The sequence below is a fragment of the Crotalus tigris genome, unplaced genomic scaffold (genome assembly GCF_016545835.1).
Source record: "Crotalus tigris isolate CLP2741 ecotype Arizona unplaced genomic scaffold, ASM1654583v1 scf7180000019692.1526454, whole genome shotgun sequence".
NCBI lineage: Eukaryota > Metazoa > Chordata > Lepidosauria > Squamata > Viperidae > Crotalus > Crotalus tigris.
The window spans coordinates 1,432,543-1,450,020 of NW_024097664.1; the positions used below are offsets into that span (position 1 = coordinate 1,432,543).

The following is a 17,478-nucleotide window of genomic DNA, read 5'->3' on the forward strand; positions in this document are numbered from 1 at the left end:
TTAAGAAGAGATTGGACAGCCATTTGTCTGAAATGGTGTAAGGTTCCTGCCTGAGCAGGGGGTTGGACTCGATGACCTCCAAGGTCCCTTCCAACTTTATTATTATTATTATTATTGTTAATGTTATTATTATTATTATTATTATTATTATTATTATTATTATTATTATTATTATTATACAGGACAGTCATTTGTCTGGAATGATTTAGACTCTCCTGCTTGTGCAGGGAGTTGGACTAGATGACCTCAAGGTCCCTTACAACTCTGTTATTCTATATTCTACGGTTAATGTCTCTGCCAAGACCTGGTAATTACATAAACAAGACACCCTGGTGAGTATGGGAGTCCCTGGATGTCGGGCAACATATACATTTAACAAATTACAGTTGGTCAGCCAAATGTTTAGATTGGATTTGGCATTTTTAATCCCACTATCCTTCCAAAGGTCCCGGGATAGCCAGCTGTCCTCTGACAATGTTAAAAGTATTGTTGCAGGATGTAAACTGTTCTGAGCGAAGCTGCCTTTTGCAACTGAATGATGGCAATTTCGTCAATGCGGATGGTGTTCCAGTGGGGCTCCCCATGTTTTGGGATCGCACGATCTTTGCTTTCTTCGGCCACAGCCGTTCCACTTGCATTTCTACTCTGCATTTTGTAATTTTCCCCAGTTTATTTATTTATTTATTTTTAAAATTTATAAGCCGCCCCACTCCCGAAGGACTCTGGGCGGCTAACAATAAAAAAACACATAAAACATAACAAAACAAACAGTACAAAGACAGTCATCCAGGGGTCAGGTTTTATAAACCCCAGGCCTGCCGGAAAAGCCAGGTCTTAAGCAGCTTACGGAAGACCAACAGGGTGGGAGCGGTCCTAATCTCCGGGGGGAGCTGGTTCCAAGACGTGGGTGCCATCACAGAGAAGGCCCTCCTCCGCGGTCCCGCCAAATGGCACTGCTTGGCCGACGGGACCCGAAGGAGGCCCAGCCTGTGGAATCTAACCGGACGAAGGGAACTATGAGGTAGTAGGCGGTCTCACAAATAGCCTGGCCCTGAGCCATATAGGGCTTTAAAGGTAATAACCAACACCTTGAATTGGACCCGGAGACCAATAGGCAACCAGTGCAGCTCACGGAGGATAGGTGTAACGTGGGTGTATCGAGGAGCACCCACTATCACTCGCGCGGCTGCATTCTGGACCAACTGTAGTCTCTGAATACTTTTCAAGGGTAGCTCCATGTAGAGCGCATTGCAGTAGTCCAGTTCTTCTTCTGCCATCTCCAAGTTATTATTATTATACTGAAACCCTTACAGTCCAGGCTGAAGTGACCAGCAATGGTGGATTGCATTCTCCAAGCTGAGTCACCCTCCCTCAGTCTCTTTCTGCAAGCAAAGGGAAGCTGAAGACCAGCCCCAGGACTGAACTGGCCCCGGGAAGAGAGTTTTTCAGTACCTTTGGACCAGGCTTCCCTGTGATGCCTCGCTGGCCGCGTTCTCCTCGAGGACCCTGGAGAGCAGACAAGGAGAAGTGATGTCAGTGCGAAGGGAGGGGGGGAAAGGGATGCATTCAACAGCTCTTTCCTTCCTAACTTGACATTCTGTTCGCTTCCTTTGTCTCAGGAGACGTTCAGCTTAACACGAAAATCTAACGTGTACGTTTGAATATATTGTCATGCATATTTTTGTAGGCATGCAATTCCTGGGTTTACGCAATTTCTGCTCGTTCTAACCCAACATGCCCTCTTTCCCCTCCTGCTTTGCGCGCTGCCAAGTTCGGAACACGCTTTGTGGCTGTGCCACTTCTGCACTCTGCAAAGGGTCAGGAATTTGAAGTGGGCAGGTTCTCAAGGTGACCGATGAGTCCTTGTCCACCGACATGCAGCCCTCGACATGGTCCAGACTGCCTGGGCCTTCGGGCAGCAACTCCGGAGCAAGGAGGAGGAGGAGAAAGGAAGCGTCTTTCCTTACCGTGGGTCCTCGCTGTCCTCTGGGTCCAGGTTTGCCAGCGGTGCCCTGCGAACCGAGAGAAAAAGCAGCTGGGAATCTGCCTTAGGCAGGACCAGAACCTGGGTATAACCCAGTGCCTTAACTACAGGTAAATCTCGATTTATGACCATAATCGAGCCCAAATTTTCTGTTGCTAAGTGAGACATTTGTTAAGTGAGTTTGGCCCCCAATTTATGACCTTTCTTGCCACATTTGTTAAGTGAACCCGGCTTCCCCCACTTGATGCTGCTTATCAGAAGGTTGCAAAAGGGGATCACTTGACCCTGGGATGCAGCAACGGTCGTAAGTATGAACCAGGTGCCCAGCATCTGAATTTTGATCACATGATCATGGGGATGCTGCAAAGGTCGTAACTCTGAAAAATGGTCATACGTCACATTTTTCAGTGCCGCTGTAACTTTGAACGGTCACTAAATGAATTGTGGTAAGCTGAGGATTACTTGTGCTAGACCAGGGGTAGGCAACCTTGGCTCTTTTACGACTCGTGGACTTCAACTCCCAGAATTCTTGAGTCAGCATGGGGGAGCTATGGCCCCTTCATGATTTACGGACTTCAACTCCCAGAATTCCTGAGCCAGCATGGGGGAACTATGGCTCTTCATGACTTACGGACTTCAACTCCCAGAATTCCTCAGCCAGAATGGAGAAACTATGGCCCTTCATGACTTACGGACTTCAACTCCCAGAATTCCTCAGCCAGAATGGAGAAACTATGGCCCTTCATGACTTACGGACTTCAACTCCCAGAATTCCTCAGACAGCATGGAGGAACTATGGCCCTTCATGACTGGTGGACTTCAACTCCCAGAATTCCCGAGCCAGCATGGCTCAGCTTGGAAACCTCTCCCTTTCCCCTCAGCATGGCTGGCTCAGGAATTCTGGGAGTTGAAGTCTACCAGTCATAAAAGAGCCAAGGTTGCCTAGCCCTGTCCTAGACCAAGCCAGCTGCAAAACATCATTCCATCCTTCCAGAATTTTATTCAGTAACTGCCTCACTCTGACTCTGCCATTTCTTGGGACCCCTTCCTGACCTTCGGCCTGCCCCACAGCCAGGATCCTACATCAGACTGACCACTTCATGTTGGCTTGGTTGCAGCCAGTTTCCCAATATCCCCTCCTTCCCCAACCAAAGAGAGAGACCCTGCATGGCTCACGTTCAAGAAATAAAAACTATGCAGCAGGGGGGGGAAATGTGGGGGATAAGAGAATGAAAACACAGCCTTGCTTCTTCTGTTCTCGAGCTGTGTAAATGAAATTGAGACAGCAAAATATTAACACGCTGAAAAACAATATCTCCAGCAGTCCTACCCAGCAGGCCTGTTACGGTAGAAGTAATCTGTATTTAAATGAGATGAAGAAAAGGAACTTTTCTCTCTCTCTAACTGAATATTCACTGCCAGAACTGAGCAGACTGGATTTGCTCTGATAATTGCACAAGCAACTTGCCAGAGCCCTTGATCTTGGTTGATAAGAACAGCTGGCCTTCAGGAGTTGTGGCTGCTCCAACATTGGAGGCTTTTAAGAGACTGGACAGCCCCTTGTCTGAAATGGTATAGGTTCTCCTGCTTGAGCAGGGGGCTGGACTAGAAGACCTCCAAGGTCCCTTCCAGCTCCATTATTCTGATTCTGATTGATCTTCTCTAATTGCCAGGAATCCCCGCCTCTTGCTTAGAGGACTGGGAACACAACATCCCTTCCCAAAGCCATTGGAAGTGGCCAGTTCAGGTGCATCTGCTTTATCTTTCTTACACCCCCTGCTCTGCTGGCCCCACCCCGGTGCACTGGTGAAACATGACCTTATTCTGAATATGCTCTTATTTTCTTACTGATTTTTTTTTCCTTTCAAAGTTGTTAATATTCTGGAACAAACTAGTCAGTATTGCAAATATGGCCAGAAATCCCTCCATTCTGTGCCTCTCTGGCAGATTCTGACACTGATTCATTCTCACCCACGAAGACAAGATATTTTTATTGCAGGAGTTAAAGAGAAAGAGATGACTGAGATTCTGGAGGGGAATCCAGGTCTACTGTATGGGTGGGTGAGGTGATGGGACGACCTCTGTCATAAAGCTTGGGAGACCCTCTGCAGACCCTCCCGGTGCTCTCTGAAGGCCTGTTGACTTTTGCACCCAGCGGCTGTTGACTGGGTTACTGTTTTTCCCCTTTAAGCGTTAACCAGAAGAAAGAAGCGTTTTAGTTAATTAAAGGAGGTTTGTGTGGCTTTGTGGCTTTGGCTTTTTGTTTGCTTTGTTTTGTTTTGCGGAGGCAAATTTATGCCTTGTCCAAACCTCCCTATATCCTGTCTTCAACGGCAGAAAGGACCACTGCAGAAAATGTAAAACCTGGCGAGCAACAGCCGGTGGAAGAGATCTCCCGGAAGCCCCAGACGAAGCCTCAGCCTCTTACCCTTCCTCCTTTCTCTCCGTTGGCTCCGGGGAACCCTGGAAATCCAATGGAGCCCTAGAGGAAAAGGAAGCAGAGAAGAAAGGAGATGGAGACGCAGGCGGAGGGGACGTGACGGTTGGAAAACTCAGTTCCCTGGAACCATTGCGAGCTCCTTAGGGTGGATGGTCCAAAAGAGAATCCAGGATTCAACAACGGTCATCCTCGGCTAGTGAACCTCATGCCTGGAAGGAAGAAATACCTGGACGCCCAGCCCCCTTCAGCTCAACCCAGGCCAGATTGTCCCCTCTTCCTCACAGCCAAATGGCAGTAGAGATGGGGGGTGCATTAAAATCGCATTAAATCGAGCTGGATCAGGCTCTCCTAATTTGGGAGCTGTGATATGATATAAATGTGAACCTGGTTAGGCATTAACAGTTGCATCTTATGCCTACTTTCCATCAAGGGCAAAGCCCACCTGACTGGACCCCCACGCCCCACGTGGGCTCCTTTGCACTGATGGCAGGATTATTTTGTGGGGGAAAATAGCGGGGGGGGGGAGAGATGATGGGCTGTCAGTTCTGGGCCGTCCCATTTTGCCAGGCAAACCCAGGGGGGATTGTGAGAGCAGCCGACAAACCAGCAAAGGAACTCAAGAAGGCTGCCCATGGGTCTGGACTTGCAGGAGAACTAATGCCCATGCTGCTGAACCAAGGCAGGGGTCCGGGGGTGGCAGGGTCAGTCCCTGGGAGGGTGATGGGGCCTTTTACCCACCAGTTGGTGTCTAGCTGACTGTCTTTGGAGCAAAACCTCTTTTCTGCTCAGCAAAGAAGAAATGGTTTCAGTTCTTTTGAAACTGAATTGAAATATAATTTTCCCCCAGGAAATTCAAACTGCAGAAGGAAAGTTGCTGCTCATCAGAAACAATTGCAGCTGCCTCCTCCGAGCTGCAGGAGCTCCCAGAGAGCCTCCCAGAATGAAGATGGACACGCAATCCGCCTCCTCTGGAGCATCAGCCAGCCTGTCTTGCTCCCTACAAAGACACCCAAGGCCTTCCCGTTCCGCCTGGCTGGTTGCACAATGTCTCCGTAAACTCAACCAGCCGCTCACGGGGTTCCAACTTGCAGACTGAAATGGAAATTTATTTACGAAAAGGGCAAACATTACCTTGGGGCCAAGTCTTCCAGGGTATCCAGGCAAACCAGGAATGCCAAGTTTTCCCTGTGAAAAGAAAGAGAGGTGGAGGAGGAGGATGGTGGTGGGGACGATGGAGGAGAAGAAGGAAGATGGAAAGAGCGCAGCTCTTCGTTTCTGAAGGTTCATCGCCCAGTTAATCCCAAGTTAATTCCTTTCAACCGTTGCTGTTTAGCAAACAGCAACGGTTGAAAGGAATATCAATTCATCCCCAGAATCTTGAGGAATCTTCCAGATCTGGGATTACATTTCCACCCCAAAGCCACGAGGGGCAGAGTCACCAAGTGAGCTTCCATTTGCACCCTCCTTGTACTGGGGCAAGCCTGCAGGTAGATTGCGAGTCGTTAACCAAAACCTGGGAACCACAGCAAGATTTCTCCAGAGGACGTTGGGAAGCTGGACGAGGCATGGAGGCTGAGAAAGGATTGGCAGACTCAGGAACACTTACCTTTTCTCCAGATGGACCTAGAGGGCCTGACTCTCCATTGGGGCCACCGCGACCTTTCGGGCCTTCTGGCCCATCCTCCCCACGAGGACCAGGGGGGCCAATTTCACCCTGACAAAAATTGAAAATGAGATTACTATTTCTGCCTTTTTAAAAAACCTTTCCGTGTCAGGGTTAGAAGGCACCAGTAACAAACCGCCCAAATCAGTGGAGAAGATGGCGTCCACAAAGAATTGAGAAGGACAAGAAAGGATCAGAGATGATCAGTGGAAGAGCCTGCCTCCAGAAGCAGTAAATGCTCCAACACTGGAAGTTTTTAAGAAGAGACTGGACAGCCACTTGTCCAAAATGGTGTAGGGTTTCCTGCCCGAGCAGGGAGTTGGACTAGATGACCTCCAAGGTCCCTTCCAACTTTACTACTATTATTATTATTATTATGAAGAGGTTGATTCGTCTTAGCTCGGCTCCTGAGCCAGACACTCATCAAGCGGGCCGGGTTTGCGGAACAGGCTCAACCAAAAAGTCCCTAATCAACTTTCATCTGTGTGCTGTGCACATAAAGCCACTGGGTCTTTGTTGACCTCGGGGAAGATCCGTGTGAACACGGCCTCAGAGTAGCTAAATGTTCCAGACAGCAGCCCAAGATTTGCTTTCTGGGAACTAGAGAAAAAGATTCCCGCTCAATTTCAGACAGGATGAATGAGGACCACATCAGCAGACCTTTTCGGCCCCCGATTCCTTTCTGGGAAGAGCTAGAGATGCTCCCAAGGCTCCTCCTGCATTGAGAAGTAAGCCGTTTCAAGGCAAACTCATTCTTCTGAAGGACTTTTTCTAGTGAAGAGCAGGACAGGCTCAGCTGGACAAAACAGGCAGCTTTGTGTTATGCCTGCAGATCCGGGCTACCTCTTATTTATTTATTTGATTTATTTCTAAAATTTATATGCCGCCCAATCCCGAGGGACTCAGGGCGGCGTACAAAATTAAAACAATAATCTGACCATAAAACAATAAAAATAATACAATCATACAGCGTGTCCGATCATATCCCGCCCCCCCCCCCGGGGACATCAGCCCCACGCCTGCTGGAACAGGAGAGTTTTAACGGCTTTCTTAAAGGCCGGCAGGGTGGGAGTAGTTCGAACCTCGGGGGGAAGTTGATTCCACCAGGTCGGAGCCACCACAGAAAAGGCCCTTCCCCGAGGGCCCGCCAGCCGACATTGTCTGGCCGACGGGACCTGAAGGAGGCCCAATCTGTGGGACCTCACCGGTCTCTGGGAACTGTGCGGCAGTATGCGGTCCTGTAAGTAACCTGGCCCTGTGCAATGAAGGGCTTTAAAGGTGATAACCAACACCTTGAATTGCGTCCGGAGACCCACAGGAAGCCAGTGCAGCTCGCGGAGGATAGGGGACACGTGGGCGTACCTTGGCGTGCCCACAATTGCTCTCGCGGCTGCGTTCTGAACCAACTGCAGCCTCCGAACACTCTTCAAGGGTAGCCCCATGTAGAGCGCGTTACCCCCCCCCCGGTCTTTTTTCCAATTACCTGATTTCTAATCATCAGAGTAATGGAAGATCCCTGAAGCCTGGCATGAACCCCAGGCATTTTGCCCACCCCCGAGGGAATGCCCAGTAAGTCCCAGTCAAAGTTAAGAGTAGTTTGGGGGCAGAGGTAAAAGATTTGGGGGAAGGATAATTTTCAAACCATCAACCCAAAAGTTCACTGCACAGGCTTGGCAGCGCTCCTCCAATTTCCATCAGTAGCCCTTCCACAACGGCTCCCGCCCTTGGCCAGAGGCCAAGCTATTGCAGAAGACCCCCCCCCGAGACCTTCTCAAGGCACAAGGCACCGTGCCATATTGTCAGGCCCAGCGCCCAGGTATAAACAGAGGACTAAAGCCTTGTTTCCATGAGAAAGGAGGGAGGGAGGGAGAGATGCAGAGCTCCTTATCAGCTTCTTCAACAGCGCAAAAGAATCCCATTCGGTTTTGTTTAGAAGGCCCTTGAATAATTTATGTGCTGGTGTTGTTTTGCATTGCACATGTGTTTTTCCAGAAAAGCCGTGCAATCTCATTTTCCCTGGAATGAAAATTTGGTATTTTCTGCCATGGCTGGGTTTTTTTCCACGCAGAAAGGAGCTATTCTGGTATGAGCAATCAAGCAGTCGCTTTCTGGGACCCACCAACAATTAGGTCTTTCTTTTTTTAAAAAAAAAAGGTTGCGTGGGACTGGCTAAGTTACCCTCTTCCCGATCCCAGGCCAAGAACAGGCCACTTTTGTAAAAAGGGAGCAGGCTGCAATATCGGGGTCGTTGGCTAAGACTTGAACAGGGAAGCGGTACTTTTATGAAAAGCCCCCAAATGAGAGATACCAGCTCCACAATGAATGAGTGGGAGGTAAAGCAGCTGAAAGAACACTTCTGGGGGAGCTGCTTGCACTCCCCACTCGCCCATTTCCCAATCCTGTGTCGAGCCTAAGTTTGGTCAGTTCCGGGAAGATGGGAAGGGGGCACCACTATCAGCTGAGAAGGCCAGGGAGACTCCTTGGGTAGGAGGATCACCGGAGAGCTTTGGGACCAGGCATCCAGAATTCTCATTTCTGGCCATGGAGGAGAAGTGCTAGAACTCACCCGGTCGCCTTTAACGCCCATGTCGCCTTTGAATCCTGGGAAGCCATCTTCACCCTGCAGGAGAACAAGAGGGACCTTGTTAGGGATGCCCACGGTGCACAACCAACACTTCAACAACTGAGCCGACGTGGCGCAGCAGTTAGAGTGCAGTACTGCAGGCCACTTTAGCTGACTGTGTTCAGCAGGTCAGCGGTTCAAATCTCACCGGCTCAAGGTCGACTCAGCCTTCCATCCTTCCGGGGTAGGTAAAATGAGGACCCAGATTGTTGGGGGCAATGTAAATATATATATATATATACATTGCTTACTGGTGTACACCGCTTAGAGCAGTGGTTTTCAACCTGTGGGTCGGGACCCCATTTGGGATCGAACGACCATTTCACGGGGGTCGCCAAACCACGCTGTCCACCATTTTGTTCCCTTTTCCCTAGCTGTCCTACTCCCTCTTATTGGTGGCCACACCCACTTGGGGGTCACCACAACATGGGGAACTGTATTATGGGGTCACGGCATTAGAAAGGTTGAGAACCACTGGCTTAGAGAGTGCTTGCACTTAAAGCGGTATATAAGTCTCATAAATAAATAAATAAATAAATAAACTGCCCCTCCTTCGCAGGCTCTAGACCACCGGGCCAACTAGCTGGGTGTAACAGAAGGACCTGCGCTTTCACTCTCCGACAATACAGTTCCTAACCCCAAGCATTTCAACATTCAGAGCAAGGATGGGCATTTTTTTTTTTTTTTTAAGATTTCCCACGCTCCCATTTGCCAATTCTGGCTTTTGTGATTTTCACTAAATTCTGGGAAATAACAGTTGCCATAATCCCACAAGATCTCATGCAGAAATTTCAAATCTTGCCAACTTTTGCTGAGGTCTCGCAACCTTTTACTAAGTTCAATCACGGCTAGTAATACTTTAATTTGGACAATCGCCGGCTTCTGATTTAGGGAACTCTGTCCAGATGGAATCCTGAACAGAGGGCCTTTTGAGATTGTCAGGAAATTCAGTGATTTCATGGGCCAGGCTCTCTGGACCCAGAGAATACCTAGAGCAGGCTCCCCAGCGGGCTGGCTTCCAACCCTATAGTTACCAGCCAGCATACCTGACGGGAAAGGAGCTGCAGTTATAAGGAATACCACAGAGGATATGCCTTGTGTAGAAAAAGAGAAGTTCTCCCAGGAAGAGAGAGATGTACAATTGTAGGCAGGAGACATGACATAATGCAGCATCTGAACCTCCCTGCTCTGAGAGTGAAAGAGAAGCTGGACTGTATAGATCAGTGGTTCTCAACCTTTTTAATGCCGCGACCCCTAACTGGTCGTAAGTCGAGGACTACTCAACCGGTCGTAAGTCGAGGACTACTCAACTGGTGCAGCACCGTTTGCAGAATGGGACTTTTGGCGGGCTCAGCAGGGCAGAGACAGCCTGGACAATTCCTGTTGGCTTTTGAAAGCCAATAGAATTAGACTCTATTCAAGAGAGCCTCTTCTATTGGCTTTCAAAAGCCAATAGACTAAAAGGGAGTAGCACAGCCAAAGAAAAGGGGGGGAAAATGGAGGACTGTGTTGTTTGGCGACCCCCGTGAAATGGTCATTCGACCCAAAATGGGGTCCCGACCCCACAGGTTGAGAACCACTGGTCTAGATCCTCTCCTATTAGCTCTCTGTGGTTTACAGGGCAAGCCATTTTTCTGAGCTATTTGACTCATCATTCTATCTTTTTTCACTGAAGACACTACCTTCTTAAGAAGGTTCTGGAAAGCTCCTACCTTTAAAGACCATTGCTCCATAAAACTGATTCGCCATCTAGCTCTCAAAGGGTTTGCCACCCTGAGGTGAGACAGGTAACATTTGGGCAAGTGCCCAACAGGAAGGAGGGAAAGCCATTTCCAGTGGAACGAATTAGAAGACTTTAATGTCCATGGAGGACATCCTGGTCAAGGTCCTCAAAACCTCCCACCTCCCCCCCCCCGCAAATCCAGCGAATGTTTGGGGGGGCTTCCTTCTCTTCTTCCATCAGGAACCAAGTCTGGACTGATAAAAGGACGGAGGCAGTCCCACGGCCAGCCACCAATTGCTCTCAGTTGGCCCATTCCACACCAGACTTTTCAAAAAGGACTCCGGGGCCAGCAGTAATAGTTCTTCCAGTCGGCAAAGGTTTCAGCTGTTGCGTTTCAATCGATGGAGCATCCAGGCCTAAAGCAGGCCTGTCAAGGACCGGAAGGTGGACGCAGGAGCCCAAGAACAACACTGGGCCTTTGCTGCTTCCGCAGCCCCTGCCTGGTCAGCTCCTCGGTTGATGGGCTATAGGTCTGGAGAATGCAGAGCAGGAGACTGAAGGCTGGAGCAAGGCCGGAATGCTGCTCAACGCTGCTCCTCTTGGGGAGGACATGAGGGGCCACCTGGACAGAGCGCTGCCTCTCCAGGTTGTAAAAGCCGCTCTGGAAGCTGTTGCTGTCCGTTTCCCGGACAGCCCGACAGGTGTAAATCAAAGGCACCTATTTACAAAAATGAGCTCACCACTCCCGGTGCAAAGGAGACCCAGGGGGGCTTGTGTTGCCAACCGAACCTGGGACCATTGTCCAAAAGGGGGGGGGGTTCTGCGTTAGAGGCCATTTATATATATTGATGGTTAGGAGCCTCATCAGGCCTCTGCACATTTTAAGGGGTGAGAGGGCTGCATTTCCTTCTGGGGAACTCCGTACATGAGGAATTGGAGACTTTTCAGCCCCGGGGCAACTCTATGACCCGCCAGTACTGTGGTCCAACGGGGTGACAAGGGCACGAGAACCGCCAGAAAGCCGGCTTCAATCTCTTTGTTCTTTAGCTTTGTAAATTTCATTTTATTTTGTCCTGTCTCTCTTTGAACCTTTCTTTTTTAAAAAAAGATCTTTATGCAAATGCCTATCCAAAAACATGCGTCTTTTTTCCTAATATATTCAAGCCGTTTTCCCATGGAGAGCGCATTTTTTGTACTTTGTTTTCATAAATCCAAAACAGCCCTTTGGCAACCCAGCAAATGAAGAGAATTCCCTGCAAGGCAAATGTGAAGCCTCATGAAGGCAGAGCCAGGCATGGGCCAAGGCTGCCTGCTTTGCAAGATGCCGCACTTTCTCCAGGGATGGAGCTACAGAGATGGAGGAAGTACAGAGGCCCTGTTGAATTTCTGCCTGTCGTGCAGCTGCAAGCAGACTGAACCTCACAGAGCTGGAACTTCTGGGGAGGCACGGAAACCAGAGGAGGGAAAAGAGGGGAATTCAAATGGAGGCTCACTCACCTTCTCGCCCTTCGTTCCTTTCAAGCCACGGATGCCGTCGGCCCCCTTAAAAGCAAACACAACAACAAAAGGCAGTGAGTTCACCAGGCATGAGCGGCCTGGGGCCTGGCAGATTGTCCACCCAAGGATCTCAGCTAGAGAGGGTGGGACAGCCACATGGAGCCTGATCTGGTGGCACCAACTGCCCAGCCCAGTTAATCCACCCAGCCTGGATCCCTCTCGGCCTGAGACAGATCCAGGCTGTCTGATGTATCTGGCAACCACAGCTGTGTGATCCACTATCTGCACTCTCCCTTCCTACTTCTAGAGGTAGTATCTAGAGATCCTTTTGCGGGGGTGCAGAAAGTGGGGTGAGAATAGGGAAGCCCTCCGTTTTGCCTTCTGGGGCATCAGACAGAAGCTGTGCAGTGGCTATTCTTGCCCAGATTGACCTGGCATCTTGGAATGCCTCCTGCAGTGACGCCACAGCGAGAGGGTTGGGGGTCGGGGGCAAGGAGGCTCACCGGCCTGGGGCTATCAAGAGGAAGAACATTTGTGCAGTGAACAATGTCCGATAATGTCTTCAGAAACCAGAACAGCCGCCCTCCAAAGCCAGCATCTTGTCTTCCGCTACCCAAGAGGGTGGGCTTAGATGCAAAGGGGGCTGGATTTGGGTTGCAAATTAAGAGATAGAATACGAGGCGTTTGACAGAGAAGGCTGCCAGCCGGGCAGCGGAGATGTTTCTCTTTTGCTTTGACTGGACTCTTGCTCTCTCAGGAGACTGCTAGTCTTGTGTCAATATCCCCTCCCAATCCCCTTGTCCTCAGCTCAAGGGGATTGTCGGGTCTCTTTGCAGCCCAACTAGATGAAGGAAGGCCGTGACTGGAGGGGGGGGGAGAGGTAGGGCCTGCAGTGGTCCCAGAGGTTCTGCCTGATGCAAGGTATGAAAAAAGCTGCAGACATGGAAACTTCTTAAAAACATGATAGCCCTTCAAGTCTTCAGGACTAGCAGCAGGAAGCAAAGAAAGTTTTAAGCATGACGCCAGACCTCCAGACCTCCGGCCTGTCTCGGCTAGTGGGGGTGATTTAGAGGCAGTGGTCCACCTTGAATCTTCTGGAGAATCTGTGATCCATTTGAGATGATCTTGATGGAGACCCAGAACTGGCCAGCTTCCAGTTCCAAGAACTGCAGATGGCTTCCTTCCAACCAGGAAATGAGCCCAGGCAAATGTCGTCCCTGAATGGCGTTTGGCTGGGAGTCATTTGTTGTTCCCCGTTTCTAGTTGCTCTCGATGGGTGACAGCCGATTCAAGAGCTGCACCCGGAGGCAGCCTAGTCTTGCTTTGCAGGCGCAGCCCAACCCCTGGCCAGCTGCTGTTCCTTTAGCTTTCCCAGGATCTGGAGGGCAGGCCAAACCAATGGGCCCATAAAGGCAACTGACACTGCAGAAATGGGGGGGAGGGGAGTCTGACTTCTGTTGCCCCAAAAGGAGTAAGTAGAGAAAAGTCAAAAGTACTTTTTTAGAAAACATTTTTAAAACCAGTAGCAGATTTGATGCTGAAGTGAGCAATATCAAAAAGGTTGTTTTCTCCCCATTTGACTTTCTCCTTTTATTCAGCAGTTCTAAATTACCTATTCTTTATATCTGAATGTTATACAGAAGATTGTTCAGATTACGTGTTTAGCCACAGCTGTCAGTTTTCTTCTTTCTTCCTCAGCTAGCAACATTATGCACCCTGATAAATATTGCAAGAAGGCAACACTGAGGCAACTCTGTGTGTGATCTCATTCCGAGTGGGCTGGGAGGGAGGGATTTTAAAACTGCACAGAAAGAAAAAAAAACCTTTATTTGACTCTAAGTGGCTAAACCTGGATTTGTTTCCAAGACACTTCACCAGCAGCCACTTTCCCCTCCACACCTGCGCATCAGTAAGCAGGAGGATATCCATGCAGCCTTCTTGCAGCATCAATGTGGACTTTTATGGGTGGGGGGAGGGGTGCCTAATGATTTGAATGCTGAGATGTTCCATTTGCCTTCCACTGCTGGGATCAGATTTAGGCATTCTTCCAATTAAGTCAGGATTGACCTGGAAATGGATACGTGGAACAATTCAGGTGCAGAACAGCAGGAAGGATCCATCTGGACACTCCCAGAGGCTGCTCCTGAACGCATCCACGGGAACTGGGGAGGCCAAAGGGGCAGGCAAGGCGAGAGAGAGAGAGAGAGAGAGAGAGAGAGAGAGAGAGAGAGAGGGAGGGAGGGAGGGAGAGAGGAGAGAGGAGGAGAGAGAGGGAGGGAGGGAGAGAGAGAGAGAGGGAGAGAGAGAGGGGGAGGGAGGGAGGGAGGGAGAGAGGAGACGGAGGGAGAGAGAGAGGGAGAGATGGAGGGAGGGAGGGAGAGAGAGGGAGAGAGAGGGAGGGAGAGAGAGAGAGGGAGGGAGAGAGAGGGAGAGAGGGAGGGAGGGAGAGAGGGAGGGAGGGAGGGAGAGAGGGAGGGAGGGAGAGAGAGTGAAGGCTTCTGGCTAGATTGAAGAGGGAAGAGCGCAGGGAAGCTCGTGGGGAAAGGAGAGAAATGACAGAGAGAACAGTTGGGAGACCCACCTCACTCCCCAACAGCCTTGGTAAATTCACCAGTGGCCGGCTCTGCTCTGCGCTCTCCACGTGGGATGCCTTTAGCTTCCTGGGCTAAAAGCGCTGGCAGAGAAGGGCCATCAGCCTGTAACGGAGCCAGACGGGGCACCTCTCCCAATACAACAAGCAAGGAAGGCTCAAGGCTTGCAGCACCAAGTTTCTGAGTTACTTGGCAATAAATTCACAGATTTTTCTGGAGAAATATTTAAACTGAACAACAGGGACAGTGAGCTAATTGATACAGAACATTCTTGTCCACGGCAATCTAAAAACTATAGGGTTATCAGTCCATGCAACACAGAGGTGTGTGTGGACAAGAATATCAGCCTTGCTGTCAAGCAAAATCCAGCTTTCAATAGCGAATGCCACACCAAGTGCACTAATCAAACAGGTGGTAAGAAAATAGGGGAACTCAGGCACCACACAGGTTATGTAGAAAGTAAACACAGGGTTAGTCATAAAGGACTCAAATGTCTCTACACCAATGCACAGAGCATGAGCAACAAACAGGGTGAATTAGAAATTCAGGTAAATGAGGGCAGATATGATATTGTTCCATTGGTGGGATGAAACCCACAAATGGAACACACAGCTAGAGGGATTTAAATTATTTAAAAGAAACAGACCAAATAAAAGAGGAGGTGGAGCTGCTCTCTATATAAGAATAACGACATCTCTACAGAAACAGAGCACAACAATGATGAAAACTGTCCTGAATGCATTTGGGTCAATATAAAAGGGGGAGGGGGGAAATGACATTGCCATAGGTGTATACTATAGGCCAGGGGTCCCCAACCCCCAGTCCGTGGACCAGTACCGGGCCGCGGCATGCCAGCAACCGGTCCGCACAAATGAAAGCCCCATCCACAGGATGCAGGCAGCACACACAAAATTACACCCCCTCCGGTCCACGGAATGACCTCTCTCCACGGAACTGGCCCCTGGTGCCCCTAAGGTTGGGGACCTCTGCTATAGGCCACCCAACCAAACAGAAGTAATAGGTGAACTTTTTGCTAATCAGTTAACTAAAGTATGTAGGAAGCACATCACAATAGTAATGGGGGACTTTAATTACCCTGACATCAACTGGGAGACAAACTCTGCACCAAGTGGAAGATCAAACAGATTCCTGACAAACCTAAGTAGACAACTTTGTCTCCTCAAAAATAGAGAAGGGAACTAGGGGATCAGCCATATTGGACTTAATTCTCACTAACAGAGGTGAAATGATAGAAGGTGTTGAAACCAGAGGAACCTTGGTGGGGAGTGACCATGCAATATTGGAATTCAACATTATGCAAGCACAAGCAATAGAACATAGTCAAACTAGAGTCTTGGATTTTAACAGAGCTAATTTCAACAAACTTAGAGAGAGCTTGGGAAGGATTCCATGGATGAGAATCCTCAAGGGGAAAACAACTCAAGAGGCTTGGGAAAATTTAAAAAGTGAGATTATAAAAGCCCAGTCTAGCACAACACCAACGAAGAAGAAAAATAATAGCTCTCAAAAGAAACCAGCATGGCTGTATAAATAACTGTCTGATAAACTGAAAGACCAAAAGGACAAGTTTAAAAAGTGGAAACAGGGGCACATAACTAAGGCAGAATATCAGCAAATAGCCTGAGCCCTCAAAGATGAAGTGAGGAAAGCTACGGCTCAAAATGAACTATGGCTTGCGACAAAAGTCAAAAATAACAAAAAAAAAGCTTCTTTCAACATGTAAAAAACAAGAAAAAAGTTAAGGAAATGATTGGTCCATTAGTGGGAGAAAGTGGCAAGAAGGTGACAAGCAACAGGAAGAAAGCAGAACTATTTAACTCCTTTTTTGCATCTGTCTTTACACAAAGGGAAAAAACAGTCCAACCTATCCAAAACAGTACTGTAAAAAAAGATTAGAAACACAAGTTAAGATAGGCAAGAAAATGATAAGTGAGCACTTGTCCACCGTAGATGAGTTCAAATCACCAGGAACAGATGGATTACACCCCAAGGTTCTGAAGGAACTAGCAGATGTGATCTCAGAACCACTCAACTATATCTTTCAAAGATCCTGGAGCACTGGAGCACCAGAGGACTGGAAAAGAACTGAAGTAGTTCCCATCTTCAAAAAAGGGAAAAAAATGTATCCAGGAAATTACAGACCTATCAGCCTGACCTCAATACCTGGGAAGATCTTGGAAAAGATAATCAAACAATGAACACCTAGAGGCAAACAAAGTCATTACCAAAAGCCAATATGGGTTTGTCAAAAACAGGTCATGCCAGACAAATCTCATTGCATTCTTTGACCAGGTGACAAAATTAGTGGACCAGAGGAATGCTGTGGATATAATTTACTTGGACTTCAGTAAGGCATTTGAGAAAGTTGATCACAACCTATACTTGATAAGATAGAAAAATGTGGGTTAGATAGCATCACCACCAGATGGATTTGTAGCTGGCTGACTGGCCGTACTCAGGATGTGGTCCTCAATGGAACTGCCTCTGCATGGAGGGAAGTGTGTAGTGGGGTGCCTCAGGGCTCTGTTCTGGGCTCAGTGCTCTTCAACATCTTCATCAATGATTTGAATGAGGAGATAGATGGGGAACTCATCAAATTTGCAGACGACACCAAGCTGGCAAGAATAGCCAACACTCCAAAAGATAGGCTTAAGATACAGAACGATCTTGACAGACTTGAACACTGGGCGCTATCTAACAAAATGAAATTCAATGGTGAAAAAAGTAAAGTTCTACATTTAGGCAAGAAAAACCAAATGTACAGGTATAGTATAGGGGGTACCTTACTCAATAGTAGTAACTGTGAGAGGGATCTTGGAGCCCTAGTGGACAGTCACTTAAATATGAGCCAGCAGTGTGCTGCAGCTGCCAAAAAAGTCAACACAGTGCTAGGCTGCATTAACAGAGGGATAGAATGAAGATCACGTGAAGTATTA

At 48.7% G+C, this 17,478-nt stretch overlaps 1 protein-coding gene across 1 annotated transcript in view; it reads right to left on the bottom strand.

Moving 5' to 3' along the window:
- The window catches only part of COL5A1 (collagen type V alpha 1 chain), a gene marked incomplete at its 5' end in the record, with an annotated part of 133,077 nt that overhangs the window by 52,146 nt on the left and 63,453 nt on the right, over positions 1–17,478 (bottom strand). Inside the window, 7 exons of the mRNA XM_039364247.1 lie at positions 1,453–1,506; positions 1,968–2,012; positions 4,413–4,466; positions 5,556–5,609; positions 6,031–6,138; positions 8,654–8,707; positions 11,931–11,975. Of these exons, the coding sequence (XP_039220181.1) occupies positions 1,453–1,506; positions 1,968–2,012; positions 4,413–4,466; positions 5,556–5,609; positions 6,031–6,138; positions 8,654–8,707; positions 11,931–11,975 (414 nt within the window). The remainder of the gene's footprint in view (positions 1–1,452; positions 1,507–1,967; positions 2,013–4,412; positions 4,467–5,555; positions 5,610–6,030; positions 6,139–8,653; positions 8,708–11,930; positions 11,976–17,478) is intronic.